Source organism: Salmo salar, chromosome ssa11 (assembly GCF_905237065.1).
Source record: "Salmo salar chromosome ssa11, Ssal_v3.1, whole genome shotgun sequence".
Taxonomy (NCBI): Eukaryota; Metazoa; Chordata; class Actinopteri; order Salmoniformes; family Salmonidae; genus Salmo; species Salmo salar.
The window spans coordinates 1,243,146-1,267,463 of NC_059452.1; the positions used below are offsets into that span (position 1 = coordinate 1,243,146).

The following is a 24,318-nucleotide window of genomic DNA, read 5'->3' on the forward strand; positions in this document are numbered from 1 at the left end:
ATCGCTCATCCCAAGGTCGATCTACACCCCACCCCTTTGAACACCCTCGTTATAGTGTGAATGTTGGGTCCCAACAGTTGATAAGCAGCCACCTTTGCCGTCACTCGGTCCCAATCTTCTGGGAGATGTGTCGTGTTATCTGGCTGTTATGAATGGGGGAGATATTAGTGGCGTTGGAAGAGTGTCCAACCTTACAAAACTCTGAGTCACATGTTTCTTAATCACACTCTGCAGGAGATGTGATGCTATTATTACAGCAAACTTCCCCTTCGGTGATGTGGCCTCCTGTATACAGGGATCTGACTATTCTTTTAAGCTTTGTACCTTCTTTGACGAACCCCCCATTGAAAGTTGACAATAGTGTCTGAAATGACAACACTATCTCTGCTACTCTCACCATGATCTGGGTATGTGTGACATTCAGTTTGACTTAATAGCAGTTTCTATTGTGCACAGTTAGCTGTCCTTCCTCTCCTACAAGCTATCCCCTGTAACAATATACATATGGAAGTGGTTTAGTTCCCCAGAGACTCTTACCCACTTCCTTCATTTATTAGCCACACATATCTCCGCCCCAGTCACATTCCATTTCGCTTTCCCACTTCCCTATAATGTTAACCTGTTATGGATAGGGGGCAGTATTTTCACGGCCGGATAAAAAACGTACCCGATTTAATCTGATTATTACTCCTGCCCAGAAACTAGAATATGCATATAATTATTAACTTTGGATAGAAAACACCCTAAAGTTTCTAAAACTGTTTGAATGGTGTCTGTGAGTATAACAGAACTCATTTGGCAGGCCAAAACCTGAGAAGATTCCAAACAGGAAGCGCCCTCTCTGACCATTTCTTGGCCTTCTTGATCATCTCTAACCAAAACAGGGGATCTCTGCTGTAACGTGACACTTCCTACGGCTCCCATGGGCTCTCAGAAGGCGGCAAAAAGCTGAATGGTGGCTTTGCAGGCCCTGGCTGAAAAACATTAGCGCATTTTGATAGTGAATTAGCGCATTTCGATCAGAGACTGGAGGCGCGTGCACGAGGCGTCCCCATGTTTTTATTCTTTCGTCTTTGAACGTAAACAACGACTCCCGGTCGGAATATTATCGGTTTTTGTACGAGAAAAATAGCATAAAAATTGATTTTAAACAGCGGTTGACATGCTTCGAAGTACGGTAATGGAATATTTACACTTTTTTTGTCACGAAACGCGTCGGGCGCGTAACCCTTCGTCACCCTTGGATAGTGTCTTGAACGCACGAACAAAACGCCGCTATTTGGATATAACTATGGATTATTTTGAACCAAACCAACATTTGTTATTGAAGTAGCAGTCCTGGGAGTGCATTCTGACAAAGAACAAAGGTAATCAAACTTTTCTAATAGTAAATCGGAGTTTGGTGAGGGTCAAACTTGGTGGGTGTCAAAATAGCTAGCCTGTGATGGCGAGCTATCTACTCAGAATATTGCAAAATGTGTTTCACCGAAAAGCTATTTTAACCTGTTAGGGCTAGGGGGCAGTATTGACACGGCTGGATAAAAAACGTACCCGATTTAATCTGGTTACTACTCCTGCCCAGTAACTAGAATATGCATATATTTATTGGCTTTGGATAGAAAACACCCTAAAGTTTCTAAAACTGTTTGAATGGTGTCTGAGTATAACAGAACTCATATGGCGGGCCAAAACCTGAGAAGATTCCATGCAGGAAGTGGCCTGTCTGACAATATCTTGCCCTTCTTGATTATCTCTATCCATTACAGAGGATCTCTGCTGTTATGTGACACTTCCTACAGCTCCCATGGGCTCTCAGAAGGCAGCAAAAAGCTGAATCGTGGCTTTGCAGGCTCTGGTTGAAAAAAAGTAGCGCGTTTGGGTAGTGGCTGGTTACAGTACTGTGAGACTCAGGCGCGTGCCCGCGTCGACCCCATGCCTTGTTTTCTTTCGTCTGTTTACCTAAACGCAGATTCCCGGTCGGAATATTATCGCTTTTTTACGAGAAAAATGGCATAAAAATTGATTTTAAACAGCAGTTGACATGCTTCGAAGTACGGTAATGGAATATTTAGATTTTTTTTTGTCACGAATTGCGCCATGCTCGTGACCCTTATTTACACTTCGGATAGTGTCTTGAACGCACGAACAAAATGCCACTATTTGGATATAACAATGGATTATTTTGGACCAAACCAACATTTTGTTATTGAAGTAGCAGTCCTGGGAGTGCGTTCTGACGAAGAACATCAAAGGTAATCAAACTTTTGTAATAGTAAATCGGAGTTTGGTCAGGGCTAAACTTGGTGGGTGTCTAAATATCCCAGCCATCACGGCTAGCCATCTACTCAGAATATTGCAAAATGTGCTTTCACCGAAAAGCTATTTTAAAATCGGACACCTCGATTGCACAAAGGAGTTCTGTATCTATAATTCTTAAAATAATTTGTTTTTTGTGAACGTTTATCGTGAGTAATTTAGTAAATTCACCGGAGGTTTGCGGGGGGTATGCTAGTTCTGAATGTCACATGCTAATGTAAAAAGCTGGTTTTTGATATAAATATGAACTTGATTGAACAAAACATGCATGTATTGTATAACATATTGTCCTAGGTGTGTCATCTGATGAAGATCATCAAAGGTTAGTGCTGTATTTAGCTGTCTTCTGGGTTTTTGTGACATTATATGCTAGCTTGAAAAATGGGTGTCTGATTATTTCTGGCTGGGTACTCTGCTGATATAATCTAATGTTTTGCTTTCGTTGTAAAGCCTTTTTGAAATCGGACAGTGTGGTTAGATTAACGAGAGTCTTGTCTTTAAAATGGTGTAAAATAGTCATATGTTTGAGAAATTGAAGTAATAGCATTTCTAAGGTATTTGAAAATCGCGCCACGGGATTACACTGGCTGTTGCGTAGGTGGGACGATTTCGTCCCGCCTAGCCCAGAGGTTAACATATTTTCCTTTTTATATGCAGACTGAACAAAATACATTTGCATATTTACCAATGGGCAGGGCCCCAGCGAACTGGTTATTTCCCCTTGAACACATGACTGTCATCGTGATTAAAAAACAAACACTGCCTGTTAAATCAAAAATAAACTAATTAGAATAAAGAATCACATTAGAATTACAGCTCTTGATAACTCCATAAGGAAATAATTGTATCTCAAAAGGTAATGGTAAAATAGACTTTAGACAGATGTCCATTCATATTAAACTTATCTCACCATTTGTAATGAGGTTGATCAGGCCTCACCAGAAAGTCAGGACAACGGTCATTCAACACCATTAAGTGTTTTCTTTCCCTGTACTTCATAAACCTTTTAACAACATTTCAAACATTTTCAATCATTCTGCATACCCAGTTCACAACCAATTTTTAAGAAGACCCCATACAATAATATAAACACGATATTAACACCACTAACACATATTCATAACCTATGAGGGGGGTGTGTGTGTGCATGGTAAACCCTAGGGCTAAAGCACACAAATGGCCAGGCCTTACTTATCTGGGAGCTCCCTTTTATAGCCTAATCCGGATACCTTTATACTTATAAAACTGCAGAATTTCACTAACTGCTCTCCCAAGACCACAGTCTCGGGAAACATTCCAAAAAGATAATGACACCCCCTCTCCTGGAAGAGAAAATGTACATTTCGTTAGCATTCACTATGCTGCATCTTAATCAGCAACCCAAAAGTGAATTAATCCAAACATGATAATGATAAGTCCACTCTCCACCCTCCAATCATCGCTGTCAGAGCAGCTCACCGATCACTGTACCTGTACACAGCCAATCTGTAAATAGCACACCCAACTACCTCATCCCCGTGATGTTATTTATCTTCTTTCTCTTTTGCATGCCAGTATCTCTACTTGCAGTGTTTTCTAAATTGTAATTATTTCACATCTATGGCCTATTTGTTGCCTTACCTCCCTAATCTTCTACATTTGCACACACTGTACATAGATTTTTCTATTGTGTTATTGACTGTATGTTTGTTTAACTCTTGTTTTTGTCGGACTGCTTTGCTTTATCTTGGCCAGGTCGCAGTTGTAAATGAGAACTTGTTCTTCACTGGCCTACCTGGTTAAATAAAGGTGAAATAAATAAAAACATCATTAATCATTTGTTTTAATCCACCCCTTCTATGTATAATTTATTTAGCATGTACTACCCTTAGACACGGCAACATTCATCTCGCCACCGAGTCTAACGATTTACTCCCATATATATGACTAGTCTCTCTTCCCAATCATTTTTTTTTTGTGTATCTACAGGACCACAATGCCCTTTATGAACAAACATTTTAAATGGTAATTTTAGGTTTGGTAACCCCAATGCTGTCACTTGACAGAATTGCTTCTTTAAACTCCACTAAGAATTACTCACACTAACTCCACTCTAATTTCTCGTGACCCCTCCCTCCTCCCTCCATTCGTCAATTCTATAAATCTATTTCAGATTAAGACATAAAATGTCGGTTTCAAAAAAAAAAAACTTTGTGACATTGGCTGGTGTAAAAAGGGATTTAAATATATTTGATTTCATAATATACAAAATAAAACATCTCAAGATGTAACCCCCCCCACCCTGTCTTTTTAGGATCTATTCCCCTGGCATTTTGCATAGATTCTCTAACCCCAAAATCAGCTCCACTTCCTCCCATGTAAAATTATCTGGCTATTGTTACTGGTCCTATGATCAGAGACATGGGTAGTAGCTGGATCGCTTTCGATTCTTCCCTGGTTACCTTGCTGAATGTAACACTTTTCCCTGTCGTAAATTTTGCATATTTCTCATTGTAAGGAATCAGCTATATTTGATCCCAGGCAACTATTAGAAAGTTGTGTGAGACGTGGCCTCCTATGTCTCCCTTCACATAGAAACTGTCATCTCTATGAACCACGATTGAACGAAGGCCATACACCCCTATGTTTGAGTTTCCTGCCCCACTGCTTTCAAGAGTGTTTGCTGCTGGTTCTTTTGTCACAAATGCAAATTCCCTCCGAATGCAGCCGGTGCAGTCGTCTCATTACCATTCTACGCTCGTTCTTCCAATGGCCCCACATCTAAAGTGGGGATCTGTCACCCTACTCTACTTTTCCCTCCCTGTTTCTTTGTCTTATCTTGGCCATTGAAACACTGTTAGTGACTTTCACTAGCTGTGTTAACCCCTCGCATGACTGCGACGTGAGCGGAGTTAGATTCCACTCTCAAAGCATCCTGCTCCATTTCATCCACTACCCCCGCAACTGCAGTTTTGTCAAACCTGCCATCAAAGTAGACGTACAAATTCTGTCAATGTACTCACGTACCCAGTCTTTTTGCAGCTGAGTACATCTACTAATTTTTTTAATTTTTATTTTATTTTTTGCTAGAATGCTGACATCAAAACGCTGGTGTCTTGAATGTTCGAATATCTTCTTGCTTTATTTATTTTTTTTACCATGAATGTGGCTCTCGTGAACACGCTGTGCTCCAGTCTAATCTATTAGGGGGCTAAACCCTCCTAGGTATGCAGTACCTAAATCTCAACTGGGTTGAGGTCAGGTGATTTGTGGAGGCCAAGTCATCTGATGCAGCATTCCATCACTCTCCTTCTTGGTCAAGTATCCCTTGCACAACCTGGAGGTGTGTTTTGGGTTATTGTCCTGTTGAAAAACTAATGATAGTCCCACTAAGCGCAAACCAGATGGGATGGCGTATTGCTGTAGAATGCTGTGGTAGCCATGCTGGTTAAGTGTGCCTTGAATTCTAAATAAATGACTGACAGTGTCACCAGCAAAGCACCATTACACCACCTCCTTCATGCTTCACGGTGGGAACCACACATGTGGAGGTCATCCGTTCACCTACTCTGCATCTCACAAAGACGAGACCAAAAATCTAATTTGGGAAAAAATAATAATATTGACTCATCAGACAAAAAGGACAGATTTCCACCGGTCTAATGTCCATTGGTCGTGTTTCTTGGCCCAAGCAAGTCTTCTTATTGGTGTCCTTTTTGTAGTGGTTTCTTTGCAGAAATTTGACCATGAAGGCCTGATTCACACAGTCTCCTCTGAACAGTTGAGATGTGTTTGTTACTTGAACTCGGAAGCGTTTGTTTGGGCTGCAATTTCTGAGGCTGGTAACACTAATGAACTTAGCCTCTGCAGCAGATGTAACTCTGGGTCTTCCTTTCCTGTGGAGGTCCTCATGAGAGCCAGTTTCATCGTAGCACTTGATGGTTTTTGCAACTGCACTTGAAGAAACATGAAAAGTTCTTGACCTTTTCCAGATTGACTGACTTTCATGTCTTAAAGTAATGAACTGTCGTTTCGCTTTAATTATTTGAGCTGTTCTTGTCACAACTGATTGGCTGAAAAGCATTAAGAAGGATTCAAATTCCACAAATGTACTTTTAACAAGGCACATCTGTTAATTGAAATGCATTCCAGGTGACCACTTCATGAAGCTGGTTGAGAGGATGCCAAGAGTACAAAGCTGTCATCAGGGCAAAGGGTGGCAACTTTGAAGAATTTTAAATATAACATATTTTGATTTAACACTTTTGGTTACTACTTGATTCCATGTGTTATTTCCTAGTTTTGATGCCTTCACTATTATTCTACAATGTAGAAAAGTGTCAACTTTTGACTGGTACTATATATTTATGCCAGATGCATAAACAGACTCTTGAGGATTGTTGTGCTAGCTAAGCTGCTGGCATTCCTCAATGGTGTTAGTGTTCATAGCTTAGCGTGTTGCCAAACGGGTGAGGGAATCGTCATATTTGTCTAGAGTTCTCTGTAGTCAGGTAGTTAAAACATCAGATTGGGTTACATGTAAACATGAGAACTGTCTTGGCAACATGACATACTTTTATGTGAAATCAATGGAGGCAGTTTTGGTCAATAACATTACCACTTCATGGCCACATTCAGAGGCCACGTGATTCCTTATTCAACATGTCAGAGGCATGTTCTATATGACATATCAAAGTTCACAACGTTGGGCCCTACTGAATGTGGCCCAGGTCGTACTGTTGGTGAGTATGATTAACACCTTTTCAATGTGTATTGCTTCAGTCACAGGGAGATCATCATCCTGGTGTTTTTATGGTTATTTATGTATGAAACTGGGAAGAGAATTTCCCTTTACTGTTTGGAGCTTACAGAAAAGTTATTGTAAATTCAATAAAGTAAATTGGTAATGCAATTATTCTATAAATAACTTTTCTTAGATGCAACAGTTCATTTAGGATATTTCTTTCTCTGGAAATATTTTAATTCAGCTCATGTGCTCTTTGGATGTTAAAATTCTATTCTTGCTCCAATGTGTATCCTGACAATTTTATCAGGAGCATTTCTATCTCATGGTGTTGTCTTCTACTCCTCTCTATCGCCCTCTGCTCTTCTCTCAGGTAAAATGAAGGGGCTGGCGTTTGTACAGGACCCTGATGGCTACTGGATCGAGATTCTCAGCCCCAACAACATGGTCTCCATCACCTCTTAAAGAGGCAAGAAGGATCCCTCCCCCCAACGGGATACAGTGCCGTGGCGTTATTTGGAATGTAGATTTTGCCAACAATTTAGGAAAACCCACCCAGTTCCATGAAGGATACTTATGGGAGTAGCAGTGATGGGACAGAAGGACAAGGCTCACTTTTCTACTGTCATGAGAGCTCGTGGCAATGAAATGCAGCCGGCATTGGGAAAAAGGCCAATCGTAAATAATTAGGGTTGTATTTCTCATTGAGTTTAATGGCTAAGTGCAGGTTTGGCGGACATTTTGTTTTGAGTATACAGCGATGCCTAACTTAACCTTCTAATGTGCAGTAAAGCTAAACGCCACTGTTCAAAGCTACAGTTACTGTTGTCGTTTTTTCTTTACTTAAACTCTGTTTTACATGAAGGTAGTGAGCAGTATAACATTAGTGGTAGTCTTGGCAGATTGGAATTCTACTGTGGACCACAATGCTGTCTATGAAGATGTCATATTGTGGAATCAACCTTTTACTGCAGACTTATACAATCAAAAACCTGTCTTTCAGTTTTACTAGTCCTGGTCCCGGTTTCCCAAAAGCATCTTAATTAAGGCTAAGTTTATTGTTAGGATCCCACAGTTCTATTCTAACGATGAGCTTTGCCTTAAGATGCTTTTGGGAAACCGGGACCAGGGACTGTATCCACAAAGCGTCTCAGAGATGGAAAATTTGGTCTTAAGTGCTGAGAAAAGACATTTAACTCCTACTCTTATGCTAAAAGCTATGCATGAAGCCTCTAGTCATAGGGGTCCTACCTAGTCGACATATGTAGGACACCTCAGGAGTTTAGTTGAAAGAATGTTTTGATATTTCTGTATGAGTAATCTGGACCAACATGCTTTTGAAAATGATTTCACATGAGCCATATGATATGCCTAAATACTTGAAATTATTTTTTATTGTCACCTACACCAGAGAAGTGCAGTGAAATGTGCTAATTTACAGGGTCAGCCATAGTAGTACAGAGACCCTGGCGCAAATTAGGGTTATGTGCCTTGCTCAAGGATACTGACATATTTTTCACTTTGACATTTTGGGTATTAGAACCAGTGACCGTTCAGTTGCTGGCACAACACTATAACTGCTAGGCTAACTGCTGCCCTATAACTGCAGGTTAATACATTTTTGTTGAGTATTTAATTAACCTTAAGATGTAGGTTGTCAAATATCCATTTGTAGCGCAATAACATGTTTTAAATAAGTGCCTAAATTGGGAAATTAACATAGGCCTAGATGCGTTTAACTTTGATTCTGTAAGATGAAAAATGATATGCAACATTATCGGCAAGTGAAATGATGCCAACGGTACCAAAGCGTGTGTTGATTTAACTAACAGGCGCAACTTTAGTTTTAGAAGTGGGGGGGGCGGCATAATTTATTTTTTCAGGGGTAGATCAGCTTTTATATTGCAGATTGTGGTTTACAGCAATGTAATTGTCTGCATTTCCAATCCCCCATATTTTTTGTAAATATATATTTTCATTTTATTAACCCTACCATTCCTCCACTAATTGAAGTAAACTAATGGACACTTAGGCTTCCAGCTTATACATACTATATACATTTCACAGACACAGTATATTTGACAATAGTTATCTTGTTTTGTTTTTAGTCCCATCCTTCAGCTACACTCAAGCCCTCCCATATCTGAACACCATTGCCATCTATTTTTTTCAACTGTGCTGTGATGTTTCACAAGTTCTACAGTGAGGGGGGAAAAAAGTATTTGATCCCCTGCTGATTTTGTACATTTGCCCACTGACAAAGAAATAATCAGTCTATAATTTTAATGGTAGATTTATTTGAACAGTGAGAGACAGAATAACAACAAAAAAATCCAGAAAAACACATGTCAAAAATGTTATCAATTGATTTGCATTTTAATGAGGGAAATAAGTATTTGACCCCCCTCTCAATCAAAGATTTCTGGCTCCCAGGTGTCTTTTGTACAGGTAACGAGCTGAGATTAGGAGCACACTCCTAAAGGGAGTGCTCCTAACCGCAGCTTGTTACCTGTAAATAAGACACCTGTCCACAGAAGCAATCAATCAGATTCCAAACTGTCCACCATGGCCAAGACCAAAGAGATCTCCAAGGATGTCAGGGACAAGATTGTAGACCTACAGAAAGCTGGAATGGGCTACAAGACCATCACCAAGCAGCTTGGTGAGAAGGTGACAAGTTGGTGCGATTATTCGCAAATGGAAGAAACACAAAAGAACTGTCAATCTCCCTCAGCCTGGGGCTCCATGCAAGATCTCACCTCGTGGAGTTGCAATGATCATGAGAACAGTGAGGAATCAGCCCAGAACTACACGGGAGGATCTTGTCAATGATCTCAAGGCAACTGGGCCCATAGTCACCAAGAAAACAATTGGTAACACACTACGCCGTGAAGGACTGAAATCCTGCAGCGCCCGCAAGGTCCCCCTGCTCAAGAAAGCACATATACATGCCCGTCTGAAGTTTGCCAATGAACATCTGAATGATTCAGAGGACAACTGGGTGAAAGTGTTGTGGTCAGATGAGACCAAAATGGAGCTCTTTGGCATCAACTCAACTCGCCGTGTTTGGAGGAGGAATGCTGCCTATGACCCCAAGAACACCATCCCCACTGTCAAACATGGAGGTGGAAACATTATGCTTTGGGGGTGTTTTTCTGCTAAGGGGACAGGACAACTTCACCGCATCAAAGGGACGATGGACCGGGCATGAACCGTCAAACCTTGGGTGAGAACCTCCTTCCCTCAGCCAGGGCATTGAAAATGGGTCGTGGATGGGTATTCCAGCATGACAATGACCCAAAACACACGGCCAAGGCAACAAAGGAGTGGCTCAAGAAGAAGCACATTAAGGTCCTGGAGTGGCCTAGCCAGTCTCCAGACCTTAATCCCATAGAAAATCTGTGGAGGGAGCTGAAGGTTTGAGTTGCCTAACGTCAGCCTCGAGACCTTAATGACTTGGAGAAGAGTGGGACAAAATCCCTCCTGAGATGTGTGCAAACCTGGTGGCCAACTACAAGAAACGTCTGACCTCTGTGATTGCCAACAAGGGTTTTGCCACCAAGTACTAAGTCATGTTTTGCAGAGGGGTCAAATACTTATTTCCCTCATTAAAATGCAAATCATTTTATAACATTTTTGACATGTGTTTTTCTGGATTTTTTTTGTTATTCTGTCTAACTGTTCAAATAAACCTACCATTACAATTATAGACTGATCATTTCTTTGTCAGTGGGCAAACGTACAAAATCAGCAGTAAATCACTGTAAATCTTTTTATTCTCATAGATTATACATATTGTAAATTACGTCCCCGCCTGCTTCTGGATTGACTGCAACTCTACCACCTGTACTGACACACGTGATTGTGTAAGAGAGAAAGAGCGAGAACCTGCAACTCTGACAAGTCCAAAATCAATGTCTACCTCACAACATAGATGTTATTTAACGTGGCAAGTCAGTTAAGAACAAATTGTTATTTACAATGACGGCCAACCAAAAGGCAAAAGGCCTCCTGCTGGGACGAGAGCCTGGGATTAAAATAAATAAATACAATATAAATATAGGACCAAACACACATCACAAGAAGAGACACAACACTACATAAAGAGACCTAAGATGATAACATAGGAAGGCAGCAACACATGACAACAGCATGGTACAAACATTATTGGGCACAGTCAACAGCACAAAGGTCAAGAAGGTAGAGAAAACCATACATCACACAAAGCAGCCACAACTGTCAGAGTGTCCATGACTGAGTCTGAATGAAGAGATTGAGATAAACTGTCCAGTTTGAGTGTTCGTTGCAGCTCGTTCCAGTTGCTAGCTGCAGCGACCTGAAAAGAGGAGCGACCCAGGCATGTGTGTGCCTTGGGGCCCTTTAACAGAATGTGACTGGCAGAACGGTTGTTGTATGTGGAGGGTGAGGGCTGCAGTAGATATCTCAGATAGGGGGGAGTGAGGCCTAAGAGGGTTTTATAAATAAGCATCAACCAGTGGGTCTTGCGACGAGTACACAGAGATGACCAGTTTACAGAGGAGTATAGAGTGCAGTGATGTGTCCTATAAGGAGCATTGGTGGCAAATCTGATGGCCGAATGGTAAAGAAAATCTAGCCGCTCGAGAGCACCCTTACCTGCCGATCTATAAATTATGTCTCCGTAATCTAGCATGGGTAGGATGGTGTTCTGAATCAGGGTTAGTTTGGCAGCTGGGGTGAAAGAGGAGCGATTACGATAGAGGAAACCAAGTTTAGATTTAACTTTTGACTGCAGCTTTGATATGTGCTGAGAGAAGGACAGTGCACTGTCTAGCCATACTCCCAAGTACTTGTATGAGGTGGCTACCTCAAGCTCTAAACCCTCAGAGGTAGAAATGACACCTGTGGGAAGAGGGGCATTCTTTTTACCAAACCACATTACCTTTTTTATTGCTCTGTTTATCTGGTACCGGGTGCATCTAAATAGTTTAGTTTCTCGATTCACACTATGTATATTTGCCTGTGCTGTTATGTATGACTGTCTACACCCCATCCATCTTTAAGGCGTTAGATGCCCATTAGGGTCAGCTGAGTCACTGGGGCTGACTGACCTTTGAGCGAGGCCCACACACAGAGGTCGGCCAGGGTCAGGCTGTGGCCCACCAGTAATGTGCGCAGAGCCAAGGCCTTGTCCAGCTCCTCCCGGGCCGTAGCTAGGCCCGACTGGCCACACGCGCCGCGTACTGAACTCCAGCCAGTGGTCCACCTGGAGAGAGACGGGAGGGTATTGAAAAAGAGAGGTTGAGCAATAGTAAGGAGGGGAGGGGACCGAATGGCACACAATCTGAAATGCCTTAGATATAGCTGCATTGCAACTGATAAGACTCAAGTAATAATAAGTTGATCCATTAAATAGCAGTGAATGGCTGAATTAATTAATTTAGTGAGGGCCTCCCGAGTGGTGCAGCGGTCTAAGGCACTGCATCGCAGTGCTAGCTGCGTTACTACAGACCCTTGTTCGATATCGGGCTGTGTCTCAGCCGGCCACGACTGGGAGACCCATGGGGCGGCGCACAATTGGCCCAGCGTTGTCTGGGTTAGGGGAGGGTTTGGCCGGCAGGGATGTCCTTGTCCCATCGCGCTCTAGTAATTCCTGTAGCGGGCCTGGCGCATGCACGCTGACATGGTCGCCAGGTGTACGGTGTTTCCTCATACACATTGGTGCGGCTGGCTTCTGGGTTAAGTGTGCATTGTGTCAAGAAGCAGTGGCTGGGTTGTGTTTCGGAGGACCTTCGCCTCTCCTGAGTCTGTACGGAACTTCCAAATGGATATGATGAAAATTAAGGAGAATCTTTTTTTTCTTCTTTTTTTTTATAAACATTTATTTAGTGGGGCCTCCAAGCTCTGAGTGGAGTAGCCATGACACAGCGAGAGCTAAAGCTAATAATGCTGGGTAAATTATATTGATCGAATGACTATGACTTTGTAAATCACCCAGCAGTGCTATTTGTAGAGGGGGACATAACTTGGCAGGGGCTCTGGGGGTCCTCCCGTTTTTTGAGGCAACTTAAGCACATTTCCTGCATTTCTACACAATCTAATATGACCCATCGCCCTTCAAGCCGTCTATTTAGAACAACAAAAAGCAAGCAAAAATGCCCACAGTCATCAAGCCAGGTAAGAGGTTATTAAATGTTTGATAAGACTGAACTAGATCCATGATAATTCAATAATCAATATGGTATTGCACCTTTACCCAACAGCCTAACAAATAAACAACTCTTACAAATAAAGTACAAAGACAACTCTTGATTCTTAAGACATCCACATTTCAGCCAGACCGCCCAGCCAACCCAAGCCGCCTACATGCCTGATCCCCACCAGTTTAGTCAATAACTCAACTTTCTCCAACACAACTTCCCATCTTTTTCTCAAATTAAAGTTTTGGAAAACAAAAGTTGAGTTAAAACACACACATACACCGATACTATAACAGTACACCCTCCGTATAATTAATATCATAGGCCTAATAGTACTGTAGAGCTATTTTTGCTTGCACAGAATATATAGCTGGGTCACCCAGTCCTGCTCCTAGGGGTCCACGGCCCTGTAACTCACCCAACACACCACACTCAGCTTTAGGATCTTAGTGAAACATTCCTTACTGGTTTCATGTGTGATAGGCGAAGGCCGGAGTGACAACAGTACAAGAGACCCACAGGGCCAAGACTGAGCAGCACAGCAGCTAGGGATTGCCTAAATCTCTCCTGACGTGGACATGTTTTCAATACAGACAATTTATTTTGTACAGTATTCCAAAGAAGGCATCCAGACCTTATGAAAGTTGCACAGTATACCCTTAATCTTAAAACAAATCTAGTGATACTGAACATAACGACATTTCTTCCATACATTGTTGGACGAAAACCAACCTTCCAATTAATGGCAATGCATTTATTAGCCACTATAAATGCTAGGTTACACAGTTTCTTCTGATAAGTCTCCTGTATCAACATTTCTAAGCAAACAAAAACAGGGAGAATCTGTAGACAGAGTATGTTCTCAGAATTCAGCCAGCCTTCACAAGACCACAACATATGCAAATGTGTCCCCTTTTGTGCTTTACACCTCCAGCAGAATAATACAATTTCTGAGTGCATGATATTCAGTTTCACTGGCATATAGCACATTCTATTGATGGTCTTAAACTGCAGTAATTTATGTCTGAGATTATATGAACGTGACTGGGCATTCTAACATATTTGTATCTATTCATCATCAATACTGTCTTTCTCACATTTTTGTATCACATGTTTTGTGTCATCGGGAAAAGCCTCTATCAACCCTTGATACAGTTTGGAAATCAACTTGAGGTTTGTCCAACTGCCTTAAAAAAGCATCTGTCTTGTCCAGTGTTTGCTGGACAGAGAGAATAAAGTGTTGTGTCCGCAAAAATTCACCTCACCTCTGTCACAGTCTGGTTTTCCCTGGCTGCCTGACTCTGCTGAGACCCCTGTCACCATCTGATCCTCCTAAAATGAGGCATCACAAAGAATTACCATGGTGTACATTTATACATTGTATAATACAACAATAGAATCAATGGTTCAATAACTGAAATTACCATTATTCCCAGATCCCAGACTGTACAGTGGCTTGTGAAAGTATTCACCCCCTTGGCATTTTTGCTATTTTGTTGCCTTACAACCTGGAATTAAAATAGATTTTTTGGAGGTTTGTATCATTTGATTTACACATGCCTACCACTTTGAAGATGCAAAATATGTATTGTGACACAAACAAGAAATAAGACAAAAAAACAGAACTTGAGCGTGCATAACTATTCACCAACCCCAAAGTCAATACTTTGTAGAGCCACCTTTTGCAGCAATTACAGCTGCAAGTATCTTGGGGTATGTCTCTATAAGCTTGGCACATCTAGCCACTGGGATTTTTGCCCATTCTTCAAGGCAAAACTGCTCCAGCTCCTTCAAGTTGGATGCGTTCCGCTGGTGTACTGCAATCTTTAAGTCTTATCACAGATTCTCAATTGGATTGAGGTCTGGGCTTTGACTAGGCCATTCCAAGACATTTAAATGTTTCCCCTTAAACCACTCAAGTGTTGCTTTAGCAGTATGCTTAGGGTCATTGTCCCGCTGGAAGGTGAACCTCCGTCCCAGTCTCAAATCTCTGGAAGACTGAAACAGGTTTCCCTCAATAATTTCCCTGTATTTAGCACCATCCATCATTCCTTCAATTCTGACCAGTTTCCCCGTCCCTGCCGATGGAAAAACATCCCCATAGCATGATGCTGCCACCACCATGCTTCACTGTGTGGATGATCTCGGGGTGATGAGAGGTGTTGGGTTTGCGCCAGACATAGCGTTTTCCTTGATGGCCAAAAAGCTACATTTTAGTCTCATCTGACCAGAGTACCTTCTTCCATATGTTTGGGGAGTCTCCCACATTCCTTTTGGCAAACACCAAACGTCTTTGCTTATTTTTTTCTTTAAGCAATGGCTTTTTCTGTCCAGTCTTCTGTAAAATCCAGCTCTGTGGAGTGTACGGCTTAAAGTGGTCCTATGGACAGATACTCCAATCTCCGCTGTGGAGCTTTGCAGCTCCTTCAGGGTTATCTTTGGTCTCTTTGTTGCCCCTCTGATTAATGCCCTCCTTGCCTGGTCCATGAATGTTGGCGGCCGGCCCTCTCTTGGCAGGTTTGTTGTGGTGCCATATTCTTTCAATTTTTTTATAATAAATTTAATGGTGGGATGTTCAAAGTTTCTGATATTTTTTATAACCCAACCCTGATCTGTACTTCTCCACAACTTTGTCCCTGACCTGTTTGGAGCGCTCCTTGGTCTTCACGGTGCCGCTTGCTAGGTGGTGCCCTTTGCTTAGTGGTGTTGCAGACTCTGGGGTCTTTCAGAACAGGTGTATATATGCTGAGATCATGTGACAGATCATGTGACACTTAGATTGCGCACAGGTTTATTTTATTTAACTAATTATGTGACTTCTGAAGGTAATTGGTTGCACAGATCTTATTTAGGGGCTTCATAGCAAAGGCGGTGAATACATATGCACACACAACTTCTCAATTTTTAGTTTTATAGAATTGTTTTAAACAAGTAATTTTTTAAATTTCGCTTCACTAATTTGGACTATTTTGTGTATGTCCATTACATGAAATCCAAATAAATAAATTACAGGTTGTAATGCAACAAAAAATGAAAAACGCCAAGGGGGATGAATACACTGTATGTGCATCCTTTCAGTTACACCCTTCTCATTAACCTGTGGTGAGTTATTCACAATTTTCATTGAACAAATAAAGTTTTATATGTAAGATGGCTAAATAAACAGCAACATAATTAATTATTATATTATTATTTGTGCCCTGGTCCTATAAGAGCTATTTGTCACTTCCCACGAGCCGGGTTGTGACAAACTCACACTCATTCTTATGTTTAATAAATGTATCATGTAGTGTGTGTGTGGCAGGCTTGCAATGATGGCAAAAAAACATTTGAGAGTGCGCTGACCCTGGTGCTAGAGAAGGTACACAGCTGGAGGTTGAATGTCTGAAGGGGTACAGGACTATAGAAAGTTTGGGAACCACTGTGCTAGTGTATAAGCCTGGGCCTTCTTATCAAAGCTCCAGCAATAAACTGAGGAATGACAAATTTCAAAAAAACAACACGTTACAGTATGTGTCAGTGAGATGATTTTAATAACTAGATGAATAGCGTAGCTGTACTTCAGCACCTCAACATTTTGCCCACCATTTGTAGTTGAAATGACAAATAGACATTTGCTTACATGAAATATTGCAGTATTTAGAAACCTCAACATGATTAATTTTACCTGTTTTACAAATAGTTTTTTTTTCTGTACTACTTGTTAATTGTTGTTTGTGACTGTTTTGTTCCTGCTATTAACAGGCCAACCTCCCTGTTAAAACTATTAAAGAGATTAAAATGTACTTTTATTGGTAGTCTAGTAAATGTTGGTAAACTTTAATTGGTAGTCTGCAACCACAGACCTCAATGTTAACTTTTCTTGCACTGAACATTCCACATTCAATCCATTTAAAATAGTAGTGCAACCACACTTTTTACATGTCTTTAAAATTGGAATGTATTGGAGCCAAAACTGGAAGCCATCTTTTACTGACAAACAGAATGCCATTTCTGCCTGGGTTAATCTCTATTCAAAATAAAAACGGATGTGCTGATCCACCGTGGGCTCTGCCGCCTCAGCCATACTGTCAATCTATCATCAAATTGTTTCGTGATCTCGACAAAACAAAGGAATTTTTAAATGTTAGCTTGTAGCCTGTTAGCTAGTAGCCTGCTTCAAATTTGCATGAGCTGAATATCGTTAGCTTTCATAGTCGCTTACTTGGCTAGGTAAACACCATTATCTCACTATCTAGCTAGGTCGTTAATATTAACTACAATTGGGCTTGTGTAGTTAACTACATTGGTCATTGCATCTACATTGCTTGATTTTGCTGCAATAGTTTTTTTTCGGGGGGCTAGGGTCAGTCTGTTATATCTGGAGTATTTCTCCTGTCTTATCTGGTGTCCTGTGTGAATTTATGTATGCTCTCTCTAATTCTCTCTTTCTTTCTCTCGGAGGACCTGAGCCCTAGGACCATGCCTCAGGACTACCTGGCCTGATGACTCCTTGCTGTCCCCAGTCCACCTGGCCGTGCTGCTTCTCCAGTTTCAACTATTCTGCCTGCGGCTATGGAGCCCTGACCTGTTCACCGGACGTGCTACCTGTCCCAGACCTGCTGTTTTCAACTCTCTAGAGACAGCAGGAGCGGTAGAGATACTCTCAATGATCGGCTATGAAAAGCTAACTGACATTTACTCTTGAGGTGCTGACCTGTTGCACCCTCTACAACCACTGTGATTATTATTATTTGACCCTGCTGGTCATCTGTGAACATTTGAACATCTTGGCCATGTTCTGTTATAATCTCCACCCGGCACAGCCAGAAGAGGACTGGCCACCCCTCATAGCCTGGTTCCTCTCTAGGTTTCTTCCTAGGTTCTGGCCTGTATAGGGAGTTTTTCCTAGCCACTGTGCTTCTACACCTGCATTGCTTGCTGTTAGAGGTTTTAGGCTGAGTTTCTGTACAGCACTTTGTGACATCGGCTGATGTAAGAAGGGCTTTATAAATACATTTGATTGATTGACAGCAAAGTTGTTTGACACAGAGCAGATGAAAACTTGGTCACAAATTATGTGGTGGGGGGCTTTTGTGTCTTCAAATGGGTATAAAATAGGATATAACCTTTTAGTGTCAATTAAGGATCTACATTTGAAGAATGCGCTCTTGTTACATTATTTTGTGTAGGGACACTATGTACTTCTACTAGTAACCATTTCACTGTCCGTTTATTTTGTCACTAGGGATGTTGGTCTTTCTTTGAAATGTTTAGTATAAATTGAAACGGCTATGCAACTAATAAAAAAAGGATTGCTTCCTTTTCTAGCCTACTATTAAATACATATTTTTCCACAGGTTTCCTTTTCATGACAGGCCAAGGCTGTAACAGTGGGTAGAAAATGTCGGGCGGATGGATTGGGAACCCACCCGACACTCAACTCTGTGCCCATCACTTTGAAGATGAGTGTTTTCGCCGTGATGACATGAGAACAGTCAGCCTCACCCGGACTGCTGTGCCCACCATTTTCTCCTTTCCAGTTCATCTACAAAAGCGGTCACAAGGCCCCAGGGAAAAACAAAGGAGTAAGGTAAGCACAGAGGTAAGTGACAATGTTTATCATGCTGCACATGATCACACTTACTGTGCTGAGGTTGAAGATCTTGATGAGGTAGTTGATAATGTTGATGTAGACATTGATCACAGCGATGTCACTGTGATGCTGGATATGCATGATGATACTCATTTTGTGTCAGATGTAGGCCTACATTACAATGATATAGCTGTGATGGTGGATGTATGTGAGGAAAGTGTGGCGTCAGACTATCGATCATAGTTATGCCGTTCAGGACACCTGTTCCTGAACACAACGACACTGTGGAGGATGGAATCACCCAGAACACTCACGCGTAACTTGAGGTCAGTAGGAGACAAACTGGAAACATGTCGAAAGAAGTTTAAATTGGAGAAGGAAAAAAACTAAATATCCACTTTGTTTCCGCCAATGACGGCATCCTGCATTCGTTGTATTGATCTCTTTACTGTATCTTTGTTACAGGGATTGACGTCCCATCAACGGGACAGTTGTAAATCATGCTGCGCCTTGTCACCAACGCAGATTTTAGAGAAACAACAAATGTCGGTACATATAAGTGTCTTATATCGGTTGAAAGCTTAAATTCGTGTTAATAATGTAAATGTAAATATAACTGCACTGTCCAATTTACAGTAGCTTTTACTGCCAAAAATGCCATGCTATTGTTTGTGGAGAGCTCCTAACAACAAAACACTTTTTTCACCGCGATAGGTTTGATAAATTCACCTCTGAAGGTGAAATGTGTACTTACATTCTGAAATCTTGCTCTGATTTATCATCCGAAGGGTCCCAGAGATAACATGAAGTGTTGTTTTGTTAGATAAAATAATTTTTCATATCCTAAAAAGTTCCATATAGAATGCACGATCGATTTTGTATTTCCACTTGTTCAATTTGTAAAGAACGGAATCTGTGAAAATCTCACCCTAAACGTTGTTTCAACCAGTCAAATCGCATTCGTATGTATTCCTCAGAGATCCTAGAACGTAACCAGACTTCACTATATCATTAGAGATGTAGTATATCCTATAGGACACCATATTTGGTCAGAGAGCAATACCTTCATGGCATGCCAACGACGCGGGCTGTCTTCACTTGAACGACTGTATCTTTGTCAAATAAGCACCAATCGGGGTCAAACAAAGCTAGCTAGATAGCCAATGAGCTGGGCTTCAAGTTATCCATCTGAAACTTTGCACATGCACTGCCATCTTGTGGACACCATCGGAATTACAACCAGAGTGATGAACAGGGACCTTTCTGCTGCATTTCAAAGATGTATTGTGTTGTATTTTCTTCTACCAGATCTATTGTGTTATATTCTCCTACATTCAATTCACATTTCCACAAATGTCAAAGTGTTTCCTTTCAAATGGTACAAAGAATATGCATATCTTTGCTTCAGGGCCTGAACTAACATTGTCTTTGTCTACTAACAACCCACTCGTACCTTGACGTGGTGAGTGGGCTTCAAACCAAGACAGGCGATTCATTTATAATTTCATTAAAATGTTTAGATAACCACCTGTGTGTGTGTCCTTTCCCTCTCCCTTCTGCAGGACTACCTTCTGTATGGATCCAGGTGTGACTGTCACAGCTGCAACATAACTATTCAACATTACCGAGTGAGTAGTTATCGGACATTGAGTGTGACTTCAACTATGAATATTGCTCCAGTGTTAATGTTATGGTGTGGCACTGGGTGTGCTGTGTTTTGGTAGCTTTGGTAATATTCAGGCAACCTGACTCGGACACAGTGTGGCAGCTCTACCCACCTGGTGGCCTGTAATTGGCTGTTATCTTATCTGCAATAAGAATGGAGGCAACAGAGACAATGGGAGGATGTCGCCCAGGAGGAAGTCCTGCAAAGAGCTAATATTTTTTCCATACTTCCTTATTGGCGCGTGAGTGTCATTTACGGTTTATGTTCACATGCCACTTACCTGAGGTCCTCCTGTGTGTTCGTTTTCTGACCCCTGAAGCAACGCTGCCACCACTACTGCACCTTCAGCACAGACAAAACTTCATACTCCGCTAGCGTCTCACGTAAACGTAAAGGATGGACATTTCAAATTCCTTCATTAGAGTGTGACCGCTTACGTTGTTAATCACATGCCATTTATCCTACTTTCACTTGTGTGTTCCAGGCTGCCTGTTGCCGGAGCTCCAGAGACTTTGCTTAGCTGACTACAGTGGAGCTGCAGGCCGCTGATGTCACCAGGCTAAGTTCCCACACTTTGTCTTAGCAGAGAGGATCCGAGATGGACAAACTTAGCAGAAAATCAATGGTACATTAGTACAGCATATTGGTTAAGTGCAAAGATTCTCTTTTCTATATTTTACTCTCTACATTTGGTTATGTGTTGTCTGACTAGTACACCCTACTGTCTTTCAGTTGGCTTTAGTTCTGCATTGACTGAATACATCTTTATCATCGAGTTTAGTTTTGCACTACATACATACAGTACATTTTAAATGTTCTGTATTCTAGTGTCCCTGTGTGTCTGCTCCCACTGTCACTGAGGTTGCTGAGCTGTTGGTGAGAAACAGGGCATCGGTCAACGTAGCTGACCTGTGGAATTTCACCCCCCTCTTTGAGGCTGCAGCCAAGGGAAAATAGCGAAGAGATCTGCTGATGCTCAAGGTTAGTCTTCCTTCCTTTGCCTTTCCTATTGGCTCTTCAAAAATAATTGTTTGATTGACTGAAGGCTACTTGGATGCTTTTTTAAAAAAGAATTGTCATTACCATGCAATATATATAACGATAGCCTTTTACGTGAAATGCATGACAATCTATGCATTGTTTAGTTCAGAAAACCATCCCGTCAATCACATAAAATATCACCCATTCTGTGATGAGACATAGTGGAAAGCCTACATATGTATTAGTGTGAATGTCATCAGTCTTTAGGCATGTCATGAGGATGTTAAATCATGTCCTCTGTCTCTCTTGCTTTTTTTCTTCTGTCCTCTTCTCTCCTGTCACTTCTCTCCTCTACAGCACATGCACATTGCGGCCCTCCTGATCAAGTACAATGTCCGTATGAACGCCACAGACAAGTAGTGAGCCTCCAACCTGCTCCACATGGCAGCTCAGAATGTAAACATAGTGAATGTATGCATGTGTTATCTCTCTAGTTGAACAAAGTCTTCGTCTTGCAATGACGTAGTCTGGTCACAATAATTCCAATCCAATATATTTTTACACACATGGCTAGAGAAACCCCTTATCACCCAGTAACTCTCCCTCTGATCATGTTCTCCTCCTTCCTCATGCTGATGATAATGTATATGTGCCCTGTTGATAGACACTATTCCCCCGAGATGCAGAGAAGAGGGATCACCAGCTCAGCTCATCAAACTGTCCAATCTCTGGAGGGGACAACAGACATTTCTCAAATCTGTGCTTGCCACCCAGCCAAATGAACTAATGCATAAATCCTTTAGCTTAACATTTTGTGTGTATTTCATACAATCCTGCAGGTTCTTTGCAACTCACAGCAAATGTGTAATCATATCCTGTAATCGTGTCCCTCAGGGCTACAATGTTGATCGTCAAACTCCATTCTCTAATACGCAGAAGTGAACTGATGTACAGTGGACCAGCAGCAGTCAGTTTGTAACCTGACACCACTGGAGGTCTTGATGGTATTTGAGAACAAGAAAGAAAACAAGTAGGCAGTCAGTAAAAGCATAAAGCTTTTGGGAACTATTTACAGATAACATATATAAAAGAATACATATAAGTAGGACCAGATCAGCCTATAGTTTACAGCAACATGATCGGGCCCATATCCCTGGCCAACGCCAGGGAGCTCCCTCATCCTTATACTATTCCTCCTCCTGTATGTCCTACTCGCCCATTAGGAGTGCCCACTGAAGCTCCCTTGTCTTCTCCTGCATCACCCCAGGGTGCCGGTGGAGTGGTGGCAGGCCATCCAAAAGAGACACTCGAAGTGAGTTTACATACACTTACAGTGAGGGAAAAAAGTTTTTGATCCCCTGCTGATTTTGTATGTTTGCCCACTGACAAAGAAATTATCAGTCTATAATTTTAATGGTAGGTTTATTTGAACAGTGAGAGACAGAATAACAACAAAAAAATCCAGAAAAACGCATGTCAAATATTTTTTATAAATTGATTTGCATTTTAATGAGGGAAATAAGTATTTGACCCCCTCTCAATCAGAAAGATTTCTGGCTCCCAGGTGTCTTTTATACAGGTAACGAGCTGAGATTAGGAGCACACTCCTAAAGGGAGTGCTCCTAATCTCAGTTTGTTACCTGTATAAAAGACACTTGTCCACAGAAGCAATCAATTAGATTCCAAACTGTCCACCATGGCCAAGACCAAAGAGCTCTCCAAGGATGTCAGGGACAAGATTGTAGACCTACAGAAAGCTGGAATGGGCTACAAGACCATCGCCAAGCAGCTTGGTGAGAAGGTGACAAGTTGGTGCGATTATTCGCAAATGGAAGAAACACAAAAGAACTGTCAATCTCCCTCGGCCTGGGGCTCCATGCAAGATCTCACCTCGTGGAGTTGCAATGATCATGAGAACAGTGAGGAATCAGCCCAGAACTACACGGGAGGATCTTGTCAATGATCTCAAGGCAACTGGGCCCATAGTCACCAAGAAAACAATTGGTAACACACTACGCCGTGAAGGACTGAAATCCTGCAGCGCCCGCAAGGTCCCCCTGCTCAAGAAAGCACATATACATGCCCGTCTGAAGTTTGCCAATGAACATCTGAATGATTCAGAGGACAACTGGGTGAAAGTGTTGTGGTCAGATGAGACCAAAATGGAGCTCTTTGGCATCAACTCAACTCGCCGTGTTTGGAGGAGGAATGCTGCCTATGACCCCAAGAACACCATCCCCACTGTCAAACATGGAGGTGGGAACATTATGCTTTGGGGGTGTTTTTCTACTAAGGGGACAGGACAACTTCACCGCATCAAAGGGACGATGGACCGGGCATGTACCGTCAAACCTTGGGTGAGAACCTCCTTCCCTCAGCCAGGGCATTGAAAATGGGTCGTGGATGGGTATTCCAGCATGACAATGACCCAAAACACACGGCCAAGGCAACAAAGGAGTGGCTCAAGAAGAAGCACATTAAGGTCCTGGAGTGGCCTAGCCAGTCTCCAGACCTTAATCCCATAGAAAATCTGTGGAGGGAGCTGAAGGTTTGAGTTGCCAAACGTCAGCCTCGAAACCTTAATGACTTGGAGAAGATCTGCAAAGAGGAGTGGGACAAAATCCCTCCTGAGATGTGTGCAAACCTGGTGGCTAACTACAAGAAACGCCTGACCTCTGTGATTACCAACAAGGGTTTTGCCACCAAGTACTAAGTCATGTTTTGCAGAGGGGTCAAATACTTATTTCCCTCATTAAAATGCAAATCATTTTATAACATTTTTGACATGCGTTTTTCAGGATTTTGTTGTTGTTATTCTGTCTCTCACTGTTCAAATAAAGCTACTATTAAAATTATAGACTGATCATTTCTTTGTAAG

The 24,318-nt window shown here is 41.8% G+C and overlaps 1 protein-coding gene and 1 long non-coding RNA gene across 4 annotated transcripts in view; both read left to right on the forward strand.

The window, feature by feature from the left end:
- The window catches only part of LOC106561879 (lactoylglutathione lyase), a 42,853-nt gene extending 34,998 nt beyond the window's left edge, over positions 1-7,855 (forward strand). For both annotated transcript variants that reach the window (XM_045688933.1, XM_014126156.2), the window contains exon 6: positions 7,413-7,855. In XM_045688933.1, coding sequence (XP_045544889.1) covers positions 7,413-7,504 — 92 coding nt within the window. In that variant the 3' untranslated portion in view covers positions 7,505-7,855. The remainder of the gene's footprint in view (positions 1-7,412) is intronic.
- An 11,795-nt stretch (positions 7,856-19,650) lies between these two features.
- Positions 19,651-22,806, forward strand: LOC106562029 (uncharacterized). Of its 2 annotated transcripts, XR_001318955.2 has the most exons (4): positions 19,651-21,084; positions 21,321-21,440; positions 21,798-21,896; positions 22,105-22,806. It is a non-coding gene; the product is annotated as an uncharacterized lncRNA (long non-coding RNA). The 2 variants fall into 2 exon arrangements; XR_001318953.2 differs by having other exon boundaries at positions 21,798-22,806.
- Positions 22,807-24,318: the final 1,512 nt, after the last annotated feature.